The sequence below is a fragment of the Mytilus edulis genome, chromosome 7 (assembly GCF_963676685.1).
Source record: "Mytilus edulis chromosome 7, xbMytEdul2.2, whole genome shotgun sequence".
Classification (NCBI taxonomy): Eukaryota; Metazoa; Mollusca; class Bivalvia; order Mytilida; family Mytilidae; genus Mytilus; species Mytilus edulis.
The window spans coordinates 30,521,392-30,544,152 of NC_092350.1; the positions used below are offsets into that span (position 1 = coordinate 30,521,392).

At 33.0% G+C, this 22,761-nt stretch overlaps 1 protein-coding gene across 3 annotated transcripts in view; it reads right to left on the reverse strand.

The window, feature by feature from the left end:
• The window catches only part of LOC139481228 (heat shock 70 kDa protein 12A-like), an 86,965-nt gene that overhangs the window by 25,747 nt on the left and 38,457 nt on the right, over positions 1–22,761 (reverse strand). For all 3 annotated transcript variants that reach the window (XM_071264399.1, XM_071264398.1, XM_071264397.1), the window contains one exon: positions 5,719–5,937. In XM_071264399.1, coding sequence (XP_071120500.1) covers positions 5,719–5,937 — 219 coding nt within the window. The remainder of the gene's footprint in view (positions 1–5,718; positions 5,938–22,761) is intronic.

Consider the following 22,761-nt stretch of genomic DNA (forward strand, 5'->3'; position numbering starts at 1 on the left):
AACTGACTGAAACTCCGCCTGCCTATTGTTTGCAAACAACCAAGCAAACAAAGCAAGCAAGTGGATCAATGATTTTTTAGAAGCACTGTAACATAATTAACAGTTTTCAATTCGATTTTGTCGTTTAAGTCTGATTACTGGTATCGGTAACTAGTGGGAAATTTTATGTCGTCACTATGAAAACATCTTTGTGCATGAAGGTTCATGAATTTTCATTACAGATTTTATATAATAACTGAAACGTTGTCTCTTGATTAGTATCATGGGTATTTGGGGCATGTAACCCCCTTTTTTGGACCTCACTAAAAAAAATGTTTTGTGTTTTTTTAATTTATTTACAATTTTCTGCAATATATAAACATATATCAAGTTATTGCAATCGACTAGCAATGGATTGTTGAGACTTGATATATGTTTATACATAGTAGAAAATTGTAAATAAATAAAAAAAAAAAACGCCAAACATTTTTTTTAAGGGGGGTCCATGCCCCAAATACCTGTGGATTATATGACTCGTAACACATTAATTGTCAGATACTACATCGAGGGAAAAGGATATATTGAACAATTATGTATGCATACCACACAAGCTTATCGTGTACTTCAGATAAGAAAACCCGTTGAAAATAGTTTACTCAGTGGCTGTGCCAGGGGTGTGGAGGGCTGTGATTGGATCCTACCTTTTTTTCCGGAAAATCACAATTGCTTTTTTTCATTCTTTTAATTTGAAATCTTTCTTTTTGAGAACCACGGTTTTGCTATATATCCAATTTGTTGTATTCTGGATTATCATGAAGAAGATATAGTCTGATAGCTACCAGAATTAAAAACAACAGAACTTAACTCTCACTATTGGAAATGATAGAAATGTATGTCGTATATGTACGATTGAATGAATCTTCCTTAAAGTTTTTCCAATACACAAAACAATGATTTCTTGCTCTCGATTTTAAAATATTTTCACATGTTTTTCTTTGACTGAACATGCTAAAAGATATTCAGATGCATTTGTCAGAAACTAATACAAAAGTTAATTTCAGTGCTAGGTAAGTCCTTACTTTGGGACCTCCTTGGGAAGACATTTACCAATTAAGTATGCTGCTTCATTCAGTTGTGATTGTCGCGCATGCATATAAACAGATGATGTGGTATAATTGCCTGTTAGACAACACTCTACCAAGATCAAATGACACAAAGATTAACAACTATTTGTCAACGTACGGCCTTTAACGTTGAGCAGAGCCCAATCCGCATAATTGGCTATAAAAGGTCCCTAAATGGCAATGTAAAAAATTCAAACGTGAAAAATAGTACAAAAAAATGAACGACAGACAAATATGTAACTCATAAAAAAACGACAACAACTGAATTACAGGCTCCTGACTTAGAACAGGTACATCAATACAGAATGTGGCGGGATTAAACATGTTATCCCAACCCTCCCCCTAACCTGGGACAGTGGTGTAACAGCACATCATAAGAACGAACTATACAAATCAGTTTACAAAGGCTTAACTCATCAGATGGATAAAAATACAAATACTTCAAACACAAGCCTAGTTTGGCTCCAATTTTTATGGCAAGGCTACAAGAAACCCAATAAAGATGATAATTTCCGAAAAATCTACTCGACATGGTTCATCTATTATGGTAACGAATTTGTTTGACAACTAAGCCAGTAAACCATTGCCATCTTTGTGAAGAATTCAGTAATTTAGCATTACTTAATGATGCTAGTACCCGATATATGTGCATTGTATATGTATGTAGCAGAAGCATTCTACTTTCCAGTTAATAGCTAAAAGATCATGCAATTTCTATATAGGTAATAAAAAGTAACACAATGCTACCATCGATCCCTCTGCTTGTCCGTCGGGGCGTCCGTTTGTAACATCCCTGTTGAAACTCTTGAATCTGCATATAAGAAGGGATTCTAAACATAGGAAATTTATCCCACTGCGATATGTTTTTATTTCATTTGCTAGAATGAACTTTCCAGGTAAAGGTTTACAAACACCTTTTCTTGATAGATTATTTTTAATGGCACACACGACACAGATCATTCATTTTAAAAAAGAAAAGCTGAGACATCATTAAGGATGTACTTTGGTGAGGTAAGGAGAAAATTAATAAATCAAGAATTTTAAATTGATACTATATAAGCTGGTAAAGCATTCTTTTAGGATAAATTAAGCTAAAAATATTTATAGGTCATAAACCTCCTTTTCGAGATATTTGAGATTTAAAATATGGCGGGAAAAGGCTGACTCGGACTTTTACTTTATGTTTGCATTGGTATTATATGGGTCTCAAAACAAAAGAAAAACAATTTTAAAAGAATCTTCTAAAATTTTGGTAAATGACCTTTCATGAGCTATTTAGTCTTGTGAAAAAATAAATGGGTGTTATGGGGCAAAATATTTTACCTTGTTTTGTATGGGAAAACACAAAGGAGTCTTAAAATTTTACACAAATTCCAAAACCTCACCTAAGTACATCCTTGAGACAAGAATACTCATGTTTGGAGTTCTCACAAATATTTACAAAAGTCCTTAATCATAATAATGGTTATCCAATAGAATAACTCCCAAAACTATCTGATAATCAAATAATCCGGCTATTTTTATGAATGTAGGAAAAAAAGTCATAGGAAAAAAAGTCACGGAAAAAAAGTCACAGGAAAAAAGGTCACAGGAAAAAAAGTCACAATATATATATTTTTGCATCAAATAGTCATAGGGTCTGCACATACATGTATTAACAGGAGAAACATTCCCAATTTGTATATTTTTTTATGGAAATGGTCATAGGGCCGCACATATATATGAATATATTGGGAAACATTCTGTGACTTTTTTTCCGTTTACCATTTTTATATGCTTATATTAAAAAATCATTACAATCTTAGATCAACGTTATCCTTTTTAGAATAAATACTTTCAAGATCTCATTTTTCCGTACATACTTTTTGAACGTGGCATGCCATATTCCCCAAATAGTTGAAAATAAAATCTTTTTCTACTAAAACTGTATTTCATTCAACATATACATGTATTCTCTGTGAACAAAGTTTGCTTTTTCGTAAGTTCAGATATCATGTATAAGACTAATGTAAACTGTCTCTCGTGGATTACGCTATTTTAAAGAGATTTTAACAAAACGGAGAAAGGGAGACAAACACAATTTTACAACAGCCAAGTTAAGGTGTATTACGTACGTCAAAACATACGATTTTTGTTTAGTTTACAAGTTTAATGGTCAACGGGAGATAACAATAAACATTTTTTTTACATGTTAAGGTATGTTACGTTTAAGTAAGTCAAAAACCTAAAATTCTCTAGTGTGGTATTTTCTTTGTGTCATAGATTATGATAATTATTTGTACAGTGAATGTTTACGTGTTTTAGTTTAATAGGCTTTTTTGATAAATGTAAGCCTGTTGTATAGATGTAAGTCAAGAGCCTGCAGTTGTTCATGATACCTATTTATTATAAGCTTAAATCCTAACTAACTTACTATCTGTTGATACTTTACGTTGATTTTCAATGATATTAAAACACTTAATCCCTGCTATGTGTTTTAATTGGTATTAGTCTCTGATGCATGACTTATTATTATTTAATGTTTTTGACTTTTTACTAGCTTTCAGTTATAGTTTCGTTTGTTCTTGCAATAAATATACGTTTCTCGTTATTAAAATAGATAAGACAGTTGGTTTTCCTGTTTGATATGTTCTTAAACTTTGTACTTGTTTGACTTTATAACTATTTTGATATGAGCGTAACTGATGAGTCTTGTGTAAACGAAACGCGCGGCTGGCGTACTAAATTATAATCCTGGTACCTTTGATAACTATTTACACCACTGGGTCGATGCCACTGCTGATGGACGTTTCCTCCCCGAGGGTATCACCAGACAAGTAGTCAGCACTTCGGTGTCGGCATGAATATCAATTATGTGGTCATTTTAAAAAAAATTCTGTTTGCAAAACTTTAAATTTTTTTCGAAAAACTAAGGATTTTCTTATCCAAGGGATAGATAACCTTAGCCGTATTTGGCACAACTTTTTGGAATTTGGGTCCTCAATGCTCTTTAACTTTGTTCTTGTTTGTATCTATACATATTTTGATATGAGCGTCACGGATTAGTCTTATGTAGACGAAACGTGCGTCTGGCGTACTAAATTATTATCCTGGTACCTTGATAACTATTGACACTAAACACTGTATTTCCTTCAAAGCTTAAAGTGCGGTGTCAGTAAGGCTCAATGTTGAATCATTACCTTGACCTATAATTTTTAAGTTTGTATACGTTGTGACTTAGATGAAGAGTTGTTTCAGTATCCCTCTCATCACATCTTTATTGGTAGTTGGTTTTGTTAACGGTACGGTTCTCAGATATGCTATCTTTTTATCTTCTCACAAAGACATACCTTTGAGATGTTAGCAGTATTTTAAGATTACTTTAAATTTTAAAACTTTTCAAAACAAAAAAATGCTGCAGTTTAGCTGTGAAAGGAGTACATGGATTTTGAAAAATTTTGCAAAAGTTAATTTGCTAAGGTAAAACATATGTGATGCATGTAGGCTTTAAAATATACTGGGCTGAAGCATCAAGTGATTGTTTATAGAAGACCAACCACGTAATAATTGTAAATTAGATAATTTAAGTGTGTCAAAATTCTGTATTTCTTGTTAAAGAAATGTTATCAATTCAGGCGTATTTAGAAATATTTGAATAATTGCCGTAGCTTTCCGTTCACACAGTTCATTAATATAAGTAATATTTATGTGAACAAGATTTATTCTAAATGCAAGACAAATGCAATATTCGCAGAGCTTTCTACCTATTCGTATCGAGTACAAATACAAGTTATATGTTCCTACGATAAACAAACCATGCTTTAGCCGACAATTTATTATTTACCCTTAATTTTCAATAAAATCGACAAAATTCTAACGGGGACCGTAAAATAAACTTCATCGTAAACAATTTTTTAATTGGATCCTTTCGCTTCCAAAAGAAACAGGACACAGGAAATCTATGCGTATACTCTTTTGTATCTGCATGTACCGGTATATTGTAAGATACCAAGTCGGCTACAGGACATAGGTCCTTCTTTCAGCACTACAAAAACACATTTGCTTCAGCCGAAAAAGCACAGTTAGGTTTGATTTAATGTCATATACATTTGGTTTTAAAAAGATGTTGATCAAATATTCTTAATTTATATTACGGTATGTACATTTTCGGTTTGTAAAAACGGTTTCTTACGTCTATACTTTCGTGGACCATCGGACTTTTGCGTATGGAGGCATCGCTCTTTAGCGTATACCATCTCGCATCAGCGTGATCATCGTACGTTAGCGTCCCCATCGCGCTTTCGATTACTACCCATATATTCAAATACATTTTTATCTGTTGACCTACACTTTTTTTTTCAAATCATGCAATGTTCATTAAATGTAAATGTGACACAAGAAAATGTGTCATATTGACACAATTTCATTCTCATCATATTACATTTTCATGATAAACAAAGGTTAAGAACGTCAAAACAGTAAACTTTACTTTTCAATTAAATTCATGTATTGGTATCTTATCTTTACATGACCATAGATGATTTAAATGAAAGATAAAACTAAAATGAATGAAATATTTCTTAGGAACCAGTAAAAAGGTTTTGAATCCGGGATGTTAATTAGACCTAAAACAAACCTTAGTGGCAGCTTCCCTCATAAACTGCTTTGCAGAGTCTTCCCATACTGCAGGTACTGTGAGGACATAAAATAAATCATTCTCCTCGATAACTTTAATTTTTTCTGATATTTTTATCAATAATTGATCCTTTAGGAACTGAATTACAGACTGAAACACTGTCAAAGCTTCCATTTCTTTATCGCACACATCTTTTATCTTGATGTCTCTTGTGATTCTCTGCGAAAAAATAAGTTGGTTTAAGCAAATGAATTAAGGTACACTCATTTCTATGCTCATATTTATAACATACACAAATGGAGATATTACGGATGTCAAGAAGTACTTCAATAATTGAGTATTGCTCGGCGATACAGCTTAACGAATATCAAGATAATACCAATTAAATAGTTTCCTGTAAGACCTTGGTCTCCTTCTCTTCATACAACGTTTTTGTGAACTCATTTAGTTAAATGATATCAAGATCTGTATGTTTTCTATTATCTAGTCCCAAATAATATGGTAAACATATTAGTATCAAATGGAAATATTTTGACTTTGTTCTTATTTTGTGAATAATTTCTAAGCAAGTAAGTGCGTATCGTTATGTAAATAAAGGCAACAGTAGTATACAGCTTTTCGAAGGTCATACATGTTTAATAGAAAACAGATCCTGGTTACAAACTAAATAAAGGCAACAGTAGTATACTGCTGTTCAAAACTCATAAATCCATGGACAAACAACAAAATAGGGTAACAAACTAAAACCGAGGGAAACACATCTATACTATTAAACGAGAAGACCTCATTTTGTGTGTCGCTTCTCTTCCTTCCACAATAAATTAATCATCATGCCTCTGTGTACTTTAGGTAACATGCATAGTCGCATTTGTCATCCATTCTTATGATTATTCAGATTGAGTTATTTTGGGAGAAAAACGACAAAATAGGTGTCCGGATATTGTGTCCATTATCAGACTGGCTTTTAGTCATAGATAAGACTTCCGGTTTTAAAACATGCACAAGAACAACCAATCGTATGATAGATTACAAAAATGACAAATAAATAAGCCAATCAGAGCGTTCTCCATATGATGGTTTTTAGATCGCAAGAACTCCAACTATTATACCTCCTTAGACACAATTATGTTTTCGCGTTTATCCACCTGTAAACTACGATTATACTACTATAATATACAGAGACTCTCTGTTTTCTGTCTACTTTTTTCTGAAATATTTACTATCTAAGGGTCATACCAGATGCATATATATTGAAATAAGTAAAACACTTCATCAAAAAACGACCTCAACAAAAACTTTAACCTGAAGCGGGACAGACGGATGGCAGAACGAACGAACGGACGAACAGACTAGAAAAACAGCATTCCCATAAATGGGGCATAAAAATTTATTGTTGGAAGTGAAAACTTTAACCTGAAGCCGGACAGAAGGACGGACGAACAGACTAGAAAACATAATTCCCATAAATGGGGCATAACAAATTATTGTTGAAAGTGAAAGTAGTGATTTGGCCAGAATAAAAGTAGGTTAGCTCGGGATAACGGGATTGATCTTTACGGGATGCGGGAATATTTTTTTTTTTATTTCGGGATGACTCTTATAATACGTGTTTTTGTTCTGCGAATGTGTTTAATGTAAAATATATAACATAATCTTGAATTTGCATGCTAAGATTAAAAAGGTATTGTTTACTGGCTTCACGATTCGACTGTCATTTTCGCCTTGTAAAAGTAGTTAAACAGGTTTTTTTTCTATTGTTATGCATTGTTCCTGTCAATTAATTTAATGGCGTGAAACAATAAAATTTCATATGAATTGACCGCTGTCAAGTATGAAAATTTGTTTAGCTATTTTAAACTTGTATATTGACATTTCAAAAACATATCTACTGCGAAAAACACGAAGAACTTGCACAGAAACACTACTATCTGAACTGGATGTGTAAACTTTTTTATTAGGACTTGAAATTAAAGTAAAGTACATCATCGATAAAGTCCGTCTGTTGCTTATTTTATCCCAAAATATATTTTAGAGAAATTTTATCGTTCGGTTGCTGTCCTATTGACTTATATCAATATTTTCAATCATATGAATCCTCTTGATCATAGAGGGTACCATATTGCCTACTACGGTTTTCTAAAACGTGCTTTGTATATAGAAACAAAATGATGAGGGTTGACATTGGGGATGGGGGGTCTTGCAAAAATGACATTCATTTGACAAACACTAATATAAATGATAAATGTTACCTTATATTTTCATCCTTTCTTTTACATATGTTAGACAACAAAAAGATAGAGTTTTGATCCTCTTGATCCTTTTGAAAATGTTTTAATTTAAAGTTAGAATTATTTTCAATACCTTTGTTTCATTGGGTGTTTTATTCTCCTTTATTCCCGTATATTTTTATTTTTGTTCAGATTGTTCATGAGTAAGTACAGAATCTAACTAAAAATTTGAAGATCCCGTTACAAAAATACATTTCTTAATTAGGACTGTCACTGCAAATTTTTTCACATGATATACAATTCATAACATTGCGATCAATTATAAGATTTAACTATTCACGATCTTTTTCCCAGGATTTTTTATATTTACGTTTCCTTTTATCATTTTCATATACTTTATTCCGATCTTCCTTTTGAATGTCACTTATCTTAAAACATTTTGTCCGATGTTCAACTCCTTCCGAAAATTTAAACATTTTGTGTTGTTGTGAAGACGCCAACTCGAGATATTAATCAACTAGATCAATTGTAAAACTTAGTATCCCCCAGTTCCGTGTAATTGATGGTGAAGGTAATAATTTTTGTAAATAAACAGTGATTATTGCGATGCAGTGATTTTTATCGACAAATTTCTAGTAGTCCGCCGGACCACCAGCTGACATAAAATACTGGTCCGACACAAATTCAACTGGTCTCGGACCACCGGACCAGCGCTAATTTCGACTCCTTGGGAGGTGTCATATATGCTATATCTTTCCATCCAAGACAAAATCTATTAAAGTAAGCAATCATAGGTTCAAAGCTGAAACGTAAGCTATAAATGAAAAGAAAAAAAAAAATAGGTTCAGATCCAACGCCGCAATTTTCGCAAACCATATCAAAGTTCACGTCCTTGTTGCACATACACATGGATAACTTCATAAATGATTTAATTAAGGTTGGCAAATGTCAGAGTCCGTTAAAAATATACAAAAATTCAATATCTCCATCAGGAAGAAAAAAAGCAACTTTGAAAAGACTAAAACAAAATGAAATTACAACTGATTAACTCATTACCTTCAAAACAAAGGAAACCGTTTGAAATAGAAAAAAGTCCAAAATACGGAAAAATGTCAAAATCAATATATATATATATACATTTTGTTAACATTGTCAGATAAAAATATTTAAAAAATGTCTTTTGCAGTTTAGATGAAACATGATTGATGACATAGGTTTGATGCATGTTCTAAATATGAAAATATAACTTAGTATTCTACAGTAAATATCTCATTATGGAAAACCGATATTTCTGAAAGATGTTTGTATAAAAAAATTAGGAGATGTGGTATGCTTGCCAATGGACAACTATACACTGAAGTTCACACGAAGTGGATGTAAGCAATGATAGGCAACCGTAATGCCTTCAACAATGAATAGACCCCATATCGTAAATTCGGCTATAAATTTTCGCAATGTATGCTTATATGTTGTTGTTTCTTAAAGACAAATTAAAAAAAAAAATACTTTTCCTCGATTTAAATTCCGTTTTAATCATACAAAAAGGTACAATATCATAAAATATATTTTTTTTTAAACCGTGAAATTTTAGTGACCCCAAAAGATATTTGACACATTCTAAATCTTCCCCTGTTTTACGAACACAACATTCAAGGATCCCTTATTTTTTTAACTGTCTTTACAAAAGTTGCTGGCCTCATGGATATTAACACGGACCGTTATCAACGGCTAGCTTTACACTAATTAGTTTGTCTTATGGGTAATAAAATTAACAGTATCAATTTTCTTGCACCAGATGCGCATTTCGACAATACATGTCTCTTCAGTGATGCTCGTGGCCAAAATATTTGAAATCCAAAGCTTATATAAAAGATGAAGAGCTATAATCCAAAAGGTCCAAAAAATAATTGTGGTCTTCATCTCCGTTTCATCATCGATCATATTAATGGCTATATAACGACTAATTTAAACACTCGTTTCTTTGCATAGAAACAACTTTTCGTTAATCTGAGCAGTGAAAGAATACTTTATATCACAAGATATGAATGTGTATACAAAAAGTGAACAACTAAGCAAAATTGTGAATCCCACAATGCATGATAAAATGTGTTGTATTTCAGTAAATAACACGTGGTTTCGGTTGATTGTAAACTTCTTCTTCTAAAATTGTTTTAGATTTAAATATGTAACTTAGTTTTAGTTAAACAAAAATAATAAGGATAAAAGGTAAAAACATGTATTTACAATGTACATATCATACTGCCATAAGATTAAAACACTGATTAGATTTAAAATTCAAAAAATGGATAAAACTTAAAATTAATAAGTTTAAAAAAGTCCACTTATTAAAAGATAAAAATATGTGTTAAGATTTATTTATGTCAGTGATGATAAAGAGGGTTCCTCATTAGACGTTTCATTAAAAAAAAAAAAAAATCATTTATACATATTGTTAATTTATTTTAACATGTTTAACATGTATTATTATTTATGTTAAAAATAGAACATTGAGGGTCATTTTAGATATCACTCATCATCTAGCAACAGGTTTAATTCTCTATTTTAATGGAGTATTTAAGGTTGGAATGGCAACAAAAATATCATTAATAACCATGAGGATATGTTATTATTCATACCCATTCTCCTGACCGACACTAGCTAGAATTTTAGATGATGGGATGTTCATCAGCAAGGAGTCAAGCACAATTGTTCATTATCCTTCACTGAATTTCTGTACTCTTGCAGTTAATATGCAGAGTATAAATGTTAAAAATATTTCACTGTAATTCTGCTCTCTTGGTATGTAATGCCCAGTCTTTGCAGATTCTTTCTATAGCTACTAATTGAGATTTTGGTATCCGACGGTTGGTGGAACTGTCAATTAATAATGGGAGTGCATCGTTTTTTAAATTCAATGATGTAGTCGTAGTTGATCTGATTTTCAATCATAAAATGTCTGAGTCTGATATAGTGAATTTTTCTGACCGGGTTAAGGCTTTTGCAGTTCACAAGAAAAGGTTTATAGTCTTCTGTTTCTTCCATACATAGTTTGCACTCTGCAGATTTTGTTGAATCAAAGCGGTTGTTTAAACTTTGAGTTGATACGTTCCAGTAAGTATTCTGGATTTAATTATGCCTTTATCAACATCTCTCTTGCTATCTCTGACACTGCTCCAACAATTATTAGGACTTCGGAAATTCCATTTGCTTATTTCCATATGATTGAATGTTGATTTTATTTCAGCTATCTCAGACTTTTTTGTTTTCCATTTTGAATCTATCATATCATGGGTCAATCTTTTCCAGTTTTTCTTTGGATTCAAGACTATCTCATGCGCAGAGGGCAATCCATATGACTTGAGAATATTATCCACTTTGATATACCAGCTGTTGGGGTTCTCATCTTTTGTCGCTAATTGACTGATTCCTATTTTGTACTCAATTGAATTTGCATCTTTTGAAATTCAAAGGAATAGAGAAATTATTGCCTTGTGAAAGAGTTGTTTAATGGATTCTGATCCAAGCAAAATATATATTGCAGCATCTGCAGTTCGTTGTGGTAGAGATAGCAGATGTTTAAATGTCTTTTTCTGGAAATTCTCAAATTTCAAAATATCAGTCTTAGTATAGCATTCTTGGTATGACAAATGTTCTCCATAGGTTATATAAAATCAACAGAATTACTCCATTTATTCCATGCAAGCCTGCTCCCATGAGAGAATACATGGTCTCTCTAGCAGTGAATATTTTGTTGACTACATTTGGGGTATTTCGGTCTTGTTTTTCGATACCCAGATGCTTTATGGTCTGTTTTTCGCTTATCTTTTTGTTGAAAAATTCAAGGTTTGATTCTTTGTTCTTTTTGTTGATCAATAATATTTCGGTCTTTTTACTATTGATTTTAACTAATGATACGGAGTTTAGTTGAAGCATCCTGTTCACAAGTTGCACATAGCATAATATCGTCTGCACACGTTGGACAACCCAAGTAATTGGTTCCGATCTTAAATCCAATATTTGTTGCTTCAAGTGTATCTTGGATATTCTTAGTGTATGCTTATAGAAGTTGGCAGATAAAATACCCCCTGCTTTACTCCTTGCAGGTTTGTGAAAGCTTGCGAGATACATTCTTGAGATTTTACTTGGGTTGATGTATTTTTATACATCTCTCTGATCAGTAACCAGGTAAGACCTGTAATTCCTTGGTGATAAAGTTTCCAAAATAGATGTATGTGATCTACCACATCGAAAGCTTTTTCTGCATCTAGGGTGATTAAAATTAATTTTTCATTATTATCCTTTGCTTCATTTATTGCTTCCGTGATTAAAAGAGCAATGGTTATTGAGGAAGCACCTTTTGTGAAACCTTTCTGTAGTCTATTTTGTTGCTTATTCAAGGTACCTTCAATTCTAGCTCTTAAGCAGAGTTCTAAGACTTAGCATATGATAGAGATGACAGTTATTCCTCTATAATTCGATGGAATTGTTGGATCCTTGTCTTATTTATGAACTGGAGTTAAAAGTCCCTTTTTTTTTTTTTATAGCAGAAGGTACATGTTTTGTGTAGAATATGTTATTGATCAGAGTTGTCAGGTAGTCTATTAGAGCTATACCTCCGTATATAAGATGTTCTGATGTTAGACTGTCTACATCTCCAGAATCCCGCTTTTTTTAATTGTGAGATAAGTTTTGTCGTATCAGAAGAGGTAACAGGTTGAACAGTTATGTCTTCATTTTCGCATAATTTTACAATTGTTTCTGCGTCTAATTTGACCAAATTGTCATGTTCTTTATCGAAAAATGGATTGTTATTTGTTTTCGCTAAGTTTGCAAAATGTTCTTTAAAGGGTTCATTTATATCACCCGGCGTAGAAGCTTCTTTATCTGGAGTCTGCAGCGTATGAGTGAATTCGGAGGAGGAGGATCTTTGGGTTTTTCTTCATGTAGCTGATTTCTGTTGTCAACACTTTGTTGTCTTTGTATTAATCTTATTATCCATTTAGAATCAAGCCTGTGTATGTTATAGATGTTATCTAAAGAAGGAGGAGATCCTGCTTTTTTTCCAGAGGAAGAATGCCTTTTTGGATTTACTGACGGCATTGGCAAGTTTTGGTGACCAACTTACCTTTTTTCCTTCGAATAAATTTTGATTTTCCTCGAGGATAGCATGTATCCAAAGCGTTATTCAAACCAATAAGTAATTGATTTGTAGCTTGGTTAATTCCATATGGTGTTTTCTATCCTTTAGTACTTCCTGAACTTTAAGAGCATCTTCACTTTTTCTCAGATGATTTTGGTACGGATAACTTCTCTGTGCTGTTTCTGACTGGCACTTAGTTCTATAAAGAGATCGGCAGACAAAGGATAATGGTCAGAGGTGTTGTGACCTTCACGTAGGATTTTAACCTGAATAAGTTCTTTTAATCGTATATTGTTCTCTGTTAAAATGAATAGTTGATTCATAGGATTCCCAGAAGGTTTGCCATTGTACAATTTTCCCATCAAAGTGCGGAAAACTGCCTAGTTTAGGTAATCTGTGGTTTTGACTGCTATTTGAAATCGAAGAAAAGCCTTGGTTGTACAAATTATGCAAGTCACGATGGGTATTTTACATGGAGCGGAAATTATCAAAATTGGTTGGCTGTACATTAGTTTCAGTTTCATTGCTGCGTATAACATTGTCATTGGTAAGCGATGAATTTGTGTGGTAAGATGGTTGAAAACTATTTTCCTTTGGATCTAAAGACGTTGTTGCGACATTTTGAGAAAGTGAATCAGAATGTCATATTTTTCTAATTTTCCGAAGCTTGGACTCTAAATTAAACATATACTCATCAGACTTTTGGATTTCCTCTGCTACATCCTCCCTCGACGTCAAATCCAGTATCTTTTCATTCAAATCCACAATAGTCCTCTGTTTCTGTTCAAATACATCCGATATTAATTTCACATCGTCTTTTTCTAAGTCCGAATTCTTTTCTATCTCATCAAATTTCTTTATTAACTTTATAACTTGCCTTCTGTGTCCTCTGTGTATTGCTTTTAACTTTGATTCCATTGTTTCCAACTGTCACGGCACAAAAATGTCGGGAATACGTGAATTTAGTGAGAAAACGTTGCATGTTTTAATATGTTTAATCAATCTATAGAAGCCCAAGTATGCAAATGACACGTCACAAATTCTTACGTTACAATATAAGAAATAAGTGACGTATACTTGGATACTATAGATTGCACATGCAATAAATAAATGCCAAAATACTAAGCATCTGATGTGCATATATTATTTAATGTCAGGGTTATAATATAAATGTTTTCAGCATATTATAAGATACAGAAGGATGAAAGTCACTCATTATCATCTATGGTAGGTTGGTCAAGTATATTGTGCTTCTCTTGGATTATTGAGAAAAATGGAAGTTAATTTGCTATACAAGTACATGATGTATCTTGTAATTTATAGCCATTATAGATAGCTGTTAAACATGTTAAAACATGAAAAAATATCATCATCAAGGTAGCTTCGGTGTTCGACGATTGATTTTTCTTAACTTTCTGTTACTGACTGGGTCAATGTCCGCTCTTGTATTTCAATATGCAAATTTGAAATCACGGACCGTTTTTTTAATACATTGAAAGTATCGAAATCTTATATTGGTTATAGAGGGGAAACCTTTGTTTTCTATATTGATAGAATATTAATCTCCAGGATTGTTTTTCATAAATACACCTACTGAAATATCAAATACAAATAGGGGTCATTTGCCTTACTTTCTTGAGAAATTCAAAATACAAAAATTGTGCCATTAATTCAGTTTATATGATTTGTCACTGATTTTAAAAGGGTTTTTTCCACAAAAACGTGTATGTACCTTTTTGACTTATAATATGTTATAGTTTTATAGTTATATTTCAAGTCATATATATGTTACAGGCATTTTCTAAATTTAGGCAATTTCTAAAATTTTTGGCGTTCTCTACGACCGAGTTTACTTGAAACTCTCGAGTTAACTTTACTTACGTCTGGCGTATATACTTAATTTAGTCCTGGTATCTATGATGAGTTTATTTACTCGGGTTTCAACAATACGATTTTTCTTGCACCACTCGAGTTAACCCCTCGTACCCTAGTTCCATTCCTTACCGAGGCAGGGTTAAACTCTTGAATGACGTCAAACCAATGAGAATATTTATTTTTTTTCCTTGGTCAGAGCTTTACCCTAGAGTTACTTAGAGTTGTTCCGAATATCAACTCTAGTCCGTTTACGTGATAATCAATTTTAAAATCAATCGGGTCCAGGACCAATCCAGTATATCTTTGTTTTTAATTCAATTTTATATGTTCATACATTTAGAATAATTAAGAGCTGATAAACTCAGTGTATGATAAATATATATTTCCGGTTATGGAATACATTTTTCAGTATTTATTTCCATATTTGTCTAGAAATTTTTAATTGCATGTTTGTAGTATAATTATTGTGTGTGTACTAAAAAAAATGTGTTTCGGTTATGGTCATGTAGACCTAGGCTTATCCTCATCAGGTATCCCTAGCCTATTTTGTTTCCTTTGTAATATGTAGAATAGTTCAAATTTGATTTCTCTTATGGGGATACGACACCTGTTCATACGTTTGAGTTCGTTTTTTTTCTTTTTTCTTTTTATCTGTTTTTTTGTTATTTATTTCTCTCTTTATTTTAACAGTTCTGTAATTTTATTGTGTGTGATATCTTGATCTTTTAATTGATTTTATATGATCATGTTATTTTCCATTTTAGAATTCATTAAATATTCTTTTAGATTTGTATGCCTTTTGTACGCAATAATCGGTGGTTTGGAAACATAGTTGTAGTATTTCTTTTTTGTTCGATTAGGTGCCAATGTTTCCTTAAAGCTCTACCGATTCCTTTAAATGCTGGGTTAAATCTTGTTGCAAAAACGAGTTGTGGAGCCGCTTTCTTATTTTTATAATTGTATTTCAAAGTTTGTTTCCTTTCTCGTTTTGTTGTATTAGTTATAATGTTGTCAATCTCAATTTCGTAATGTCCTCTTTTAAGAAGTTTAGACTTAAAAAGTTGGACTTCTTTATTGAAGTCTTTTAGGTTATTGCAAGATCTTCTAAAACGAATAATTTCTGCTGTAATGAATCCTAGGTATTTTATTCATTTTGTATAGTGCCGGTCAATGTTAGGCATTTCATAAATTGCCTGAAAATTCAAACCGCGCTGAAGTACGTCCATTATTCATTTTTCATTATTCAAAATTCATTAATGAATAATGAAACAGTTCACTATTCACTATTCAATGTTAAGTAATGAATAATGAAATAGTTTATGTTTTATTATTCAAGTTGAAGCGGTGAAAAGTGAAAAAATAGAAAAAAATTCTAACTGTGACACTATAGCTATATCCCGTATTTTTAAATTCGTCTTTTTGGTGTTACCTAATAAATATTCAAAATAATTATAGAAAAAAAAATAAAACACTCTTTAGATTTTAATTTGATTTATTTATCTGGTTCCTAGTTTCTGAGGATGTACCAGTGGGTTTTCCAACCTTTCTTTAACAGAAATTCCTTGGTTCAATGTATGGACAGACAACCTGAATACCAAAACATATACATCAAAATTGAAATACTCTACGAGGTCTTTTTTTAAATTTTCACTGGACCTTTGCTATTCTTCATCCTTCAATTATAGATATAACAAGCCGATTGTGCAGCAATGACCATTAGAGAGGTTACGGAGGACTTAAATGCCAAAATACGCGAAAAATATAAGAAATAATCAATTTTGAATAATGCAATGGATATTTTGAATAAAGGAATGGATTGTTGCGACCCTTTATTCCCTAATTATAGATATACCTTATACCTCATTCGAAAGCTGCTTTCAAGAGAGGAACAAAAGGTATATATTTAAAATGTTCCGCAACGCTTATTAGAGGAGTAACGAAGGACCTAAATATCGAAATACGCTTGAACATTAAGAAATAGCTTATTCTGAATAATGGATAATCCAGGCAAAGTTTATACACCAAACTAAAGCTTTATGATGAGGAATAAACTGAGTATAAACGATATGTACCGCAATGACCATTAGAGGGATAATGGAGGACCTAAATATCAAAATACGCGTGAAAATTAAGAAATAGCCACTTTTGAATAATGAAATGGATATTTTGAATAATGGACTGGATGGCTGTGACCCTTTAGTCCCTAATAATAGATATACATTATACCTCATTCGAAAGCCTCTTAAGAGAGGAACAAACGGTATTTAGTCAAAAGGGGTTACGGAGGACCTAAATGCCAAAAACGTGTGAAATTTAAGAAATAGCCAATTTTGAATAATGAAATGGATATTTCGAAAAATGGACTGGATGGCTGTGACCCTTTAGTCCCTTATAATAGATATACATTATACCTCATTCGAAAGCCTCTTAAGAGAGGAACAAACGGTATTTAGTCAATATGTTCCGCAACGCATATTAAAGGAGTAACGAAGGACCTAAATATCGAAATACGCTTGAAAATTAAGAAATAGCCATTTTTGAATACCTTGTAATGAAATGGATATTTTTAAATAATGGAATGGACTGCAGCGACCCTTCGACCAGCTCTTTTCAAAGGTGTTGACCGAGGCTATTCGCCACTTTATTAATTTTTTTGGGGATCCGGGCCCGTCTGGCCGCCACAGAGGTTCAAATGTGCCACTTAACGTAATTTCCCGTATTAATCACACATTCGGTACTCCTCGGCATTTCCCTACGGCAAAGTTCCGAACCAGACCCAGCTCATTTCAAAGGTATTGACCCAGGCTTTTTCCCACTTAAATATTTTTTTCTGGAATCTGGGCCCGTCTGGCCACCACAGAGGTTCAAAGTTGCCCATTTATGTATTTTTCCATTCCAACCAAACATTCGGTACTTTTCGGCATAACCTTACGGCAAAGATCCGAACCAGACCTAGCTCATTTCAAAGGTGTTAGCCGAGGCTATTCGCCACTTACATTTACTTTGGCACATTGGCCCGTCTAGCCACCACAGAGGTTCAAAGTTGAAAATTTATGTATTTTCCATTCCAACCACACATTCGATACTCTTAAGCAGATCACTACTGCAAAGTTGTAACTGGACCTAGCTCATTTCACAGGTGTTGACCCAGGCTTTTTTCCAATAAATATTTTTTTGGGAGCCGGGCCCGTCTGGCCACCACAGAGGATAAAAGGTGTCCCTAAACGCAACTTTCCTTATTAACCACACATTCAGTGCTCCTCGGCATATCCCTACGGCAAAATTCCGAACCGGACCTAGCTCATTTCAATGGTATTGACATAGGCATTTTACCACTTAAATATTTTTTGGGGATCCGGGCCAGTCTGGCCACCACAGAGGTGCAAAGTTGCCCATTTTCGTATTTTCCATTCCAACCACACTTTCACTTCTCTTCGGCATATTCCTATGGCAAAGTTCCGAACCAGACCTAGCTCATTTCAAAGGTATTGACATAGACTCTTTCCCTCTAAAATATTTTTCTGGGATCTGGGCCATCTGGCTACCACAGAGGTTCAAAGTTGCCCATTAACGTAATTTCATTACCCAGAAACCAAGTTCCTTTTTAATCACGTTTGTATCTTCATCCGTTTGGTATAAATTGTATATATAATATTCTTATAATATTGTCGAATTTTGGACATTGAAAGACCAAGGAGTCTCATCGTCATCTTTATTAAGCGGTCTCCGGTAGGTTTCCACTATACCCTTTTTTGGGGGGGGGGGGGGGGGCTTTCAATAAATATTTGTATTTATATTTCTGAATGTTTCTGGATAATATATAAAACAAAAACAAAAGACGATTAACCCAGAAACATTTAATTTATTGAATTACATCTTTGATGCATCTTTGATGTAATTTTTTTTTTATAAAATTCTATATAACAAAAAGACAAATATTCAACTTATATAAGGGTTTATTTTCGAGGACAACGATAATTTACGACAGCTTGAAGGGATTATGCAACGATTTCAGGCGTATTTTTTCACTCCTGTAAACTATGAAAATCATGCTTTTGATGTTATCAAATATTACATTATTTTTTTATTTTTAACAAAATTTGAATATTGAACCGATTGCTAGCAGCAGCTAGGTTGGATATAGAATATCAAATATCAAATATTGAAAAACGAACCGGCTGCTTACTTCACATACATATTTTAAACGGAATGAAAGGTTTTTAAAATCAGAATAAGCATTAAAATTGTCGAATTCCGCTATTAAGTTATAACTAAGATTTAGGGATTTTTGGAGTCTCATGCCGTTTTGTTTTTGTTTTTAAGACATATCATCACAATTGGCTGCTGGATAAAAGTGTCTGCTATTATGATTGGCTGCTAAGGCCCCGGTCACAACAAACCCACGACACATCTATGCAGCTCCATGACATGATTTTTTGTCAAATCGCAGGTCATCGGTGATCGTCGTATGACAGACGCACGATATTTTGAGCATCGTGGCGCTGTGGTGTGTCGTGGGAAGAAAATTAGACATGTACCTTTTTTGCACTATGATTTTTTTGTCGTGCCACTGTCTTGTGGCTGTCGTGTGAATGTCTTACCACAGTCGTGGGACTGTAAAGCGATAAACACATTGTCGTGGGTGCCAACATAAACCATTTTAATAATAAAAAAAAAAAAAAAACAATCGTACGACTGTCGCAAGACACTCGTGATACAGTCTCACGAATACCAAATTTCGTTCGATGCTCGCACAACATTGATTGTCTGTCGTACGACAGTGGTACGTATTTAGAAGAATACAATTCTGCGAGAATGAACGTCCGGAAAGAACATATTTTCTCTCGTTTGAAGAGGATGGTTATTCCACCAGACAGATTACGCTCGGTCCTACTAAATAGTTGATTTGCCGGAATCCAACAAGAGCAAAATATGGTCCTGTTAGCGTTGATTCGAGCACATAAACAGCATAGGAACCAGCGAAACGGCCGATATTGGGGATTAAGCCAGGTATCGAACTGCGCCTGTATTTGGGCAGTATAGTACACTGATGCAAGAGTTGAAGCGAGAATCTGCCGCCGGTGATTTCGTTGGACTTATGCGGATGGAGCCTGGCATGTTTCAAGAACTTTTGCTAAGAGTCACCCCTCACATCACTAACCCAATAAATCGGGTCTTCTTTATATACTAGTATTTCGGGGTCAACCGCGCAAGTGACCCACGACTGTTTTGCGACAGTGGCACGACAGTAACACGTCAGTAACACATGCATCCCATGACATGAAAACCTAACATCATAGCCCAAAACAACTCACGATTGTCGAGCGACTGTCTCACGACCGACTTGCGACAAACCAACGACAGTACAATTACATTTATTTTTTGACGTGTTCCCATCGTTTAATCATCGTGGACATGTTGTAGCTGATGTGACCACTCGAAATATTATTTTGACATTTTGTACGACAGTGCCACGACAACTGTTTATTAGATCTTCCACGACAAAAAAGACCGGGTCTTAAAAGTGGCTGCCAGCTTGAGTCTAGTCTCTATCAATAAGCTTTAATTTTGGTGTATAATTTTTGCCTTAATTAGGAGCTGACGGGTTGCAGCAGTCCGTCCATTATTGAAAATAAGCTATTTCTCAATGTTCAAGCGTATTTCGATATTTAGGTCCTTCGTTACTCCTCTAATATGCGTTGCGGAACATTTTGAATATGTACCTTTTGTTCCTCTCTTGAAAGCTTTCGAATGAGGTATAAGGTATATCTGTAATTAGGGGCTGAAGGGTCACAGAAGGCTATTCCATTATTCAAAATATCCATTTCATTATTTAAAATTGACCATTTTTTAATTTTCACGCGTATTTTGGCATTTAGGTCCTCCGTAACCCCTCAATGTCATTGCTGCACAATCGACTTGTAATATCTATAATTAAAGGATGAAGAATAGCAAGGGTCCATTGAAAATTTAAAAAAAGACCTCGTAGAGAATTTCAATTTTGACATATATGTTTTGGTATTCAGTTCGTCCGTACATTGATCCAAGGAATTTCTGTTAAAAATAGTTAGGAAAACCCACTGGGTTATCCTTCGAAACGTGGAACCAGATAAATAAATCTAAATAAAATAATGTTTTTTTTTTTTTTTTTTTTTTAAATAATATCTTTATTGCACTTTTCTTTGCTGTTGTTACAAATTACTCGACCTACAGCAGTTGGCCGAGTATCCCTGTGAATTAGTCACTGGATAACCAGGGAATTTATGCAGTGAATTCATATTTATAGATAGTTTATTAGTTTTACCATGGAAGCAATATTACTTCCATGGTTTTACAGTTCATGGTTATTACAAACATTTTACAAACTATATTGTTTCATGATTACGGAAAGTGTACAGTTTTGTCCGGTTTCTAAAGATAAAAACTTTATGATCATTGACCTTTAACCTTATTGATGAAAACCGTTGAAGCTGGTTGATCAATTGTGCAGATTAATTTATACGTTTTATTGATACTCACGAACAACTTAAACTTAAGTTAAAAATTATATGTGGTAAGTTTCGACATTGTAAATGGAAATTCATTTGATTAAGTGATAAAGTGTGTATAAATGCGTTTTGAGACAAAATTCTGTACATTTTCACGAAGTATGCTGTTTTGGTTTATTACCACGTGTTCAGATACATTGTCATCTTTTGCTACACAAATTTTATACATGAAAATGTATTATATCTAGCTATTCATGATCATATGTATCTTTTCACATCATTTAAAAATTTGCTGTTTTTAGCATTAATATATTTGTTAATTTCGTATGTGTATAAAAATTCATTTCTAAAAACTGCATAAGCGTCTATGCCTTTTTGTTTATAATTTGATATATGAGTACTTTAATGAACTGAATATATTAAGACAGTTAGGAAGAGATTTATATCATTATACATAGGATCATGTATTTCATAGCCCAGTACTAAAGTTTTAAAATTAAAAATATGTGACCCAATTTTGATTTTGCTTACAAGTACATATATTTTCTTCCAAAATTCATGAAAGAATTGACATTTGAGAAAAAAGTGTTCGTAATCGTCAGTCAAGTTACACAAGTCACACATACTTGTTTCTTGTATGTACCATTGTAGTAATAATTGTTTACATGGGAGGATGTAATGGAGTATTTTCCATCTTAACATTTTATATTTGTTATTTATTAAATAGGTAAAAGTAAATTGAAGCACATTATTTATTGGAGTGATTGATTCTAAATTGAAGATGTTTTTCCATTTGGATTATCTTAGTGGTCTCTCGTCATTTTTGTTATTAAAATGGTTATATATATATATATATCTTTGGATGACATATTTTCAATTCATTCTGATTTTTTGTTAACAGTCAAGGACAAGTTTAATTTTGTTTTTATAGAAGTTTTCAAAGATTTGTCAGATTTTAATGTACTAACCCATTCTTTTGGAATACAATTTTTCAATTTTAAAAGTTCGGAGATCCAATTAGTTTTTGAGGTTAGTTTCTCCAATATAACTTTTTGTGATATGTGACCTTTTTGATCAATTATATCATTAATGAAAATAATACCATCTTTTATCCAATTTAGGTAAACTAAACATTTTCCTTTAAATTTTATGTTTTTATTACCCCACAACATTTGCTGCCTAATATTTCTAAAATTTATGATAGGTGTATTACTTATTATTGTATTATTTGCTTCGTACCAGCTCTTTAACATGTTCAAGTAAAACGAGGGTAGTAAATTACTTAAATTAGGTAATGATTTTATGTTGTCAG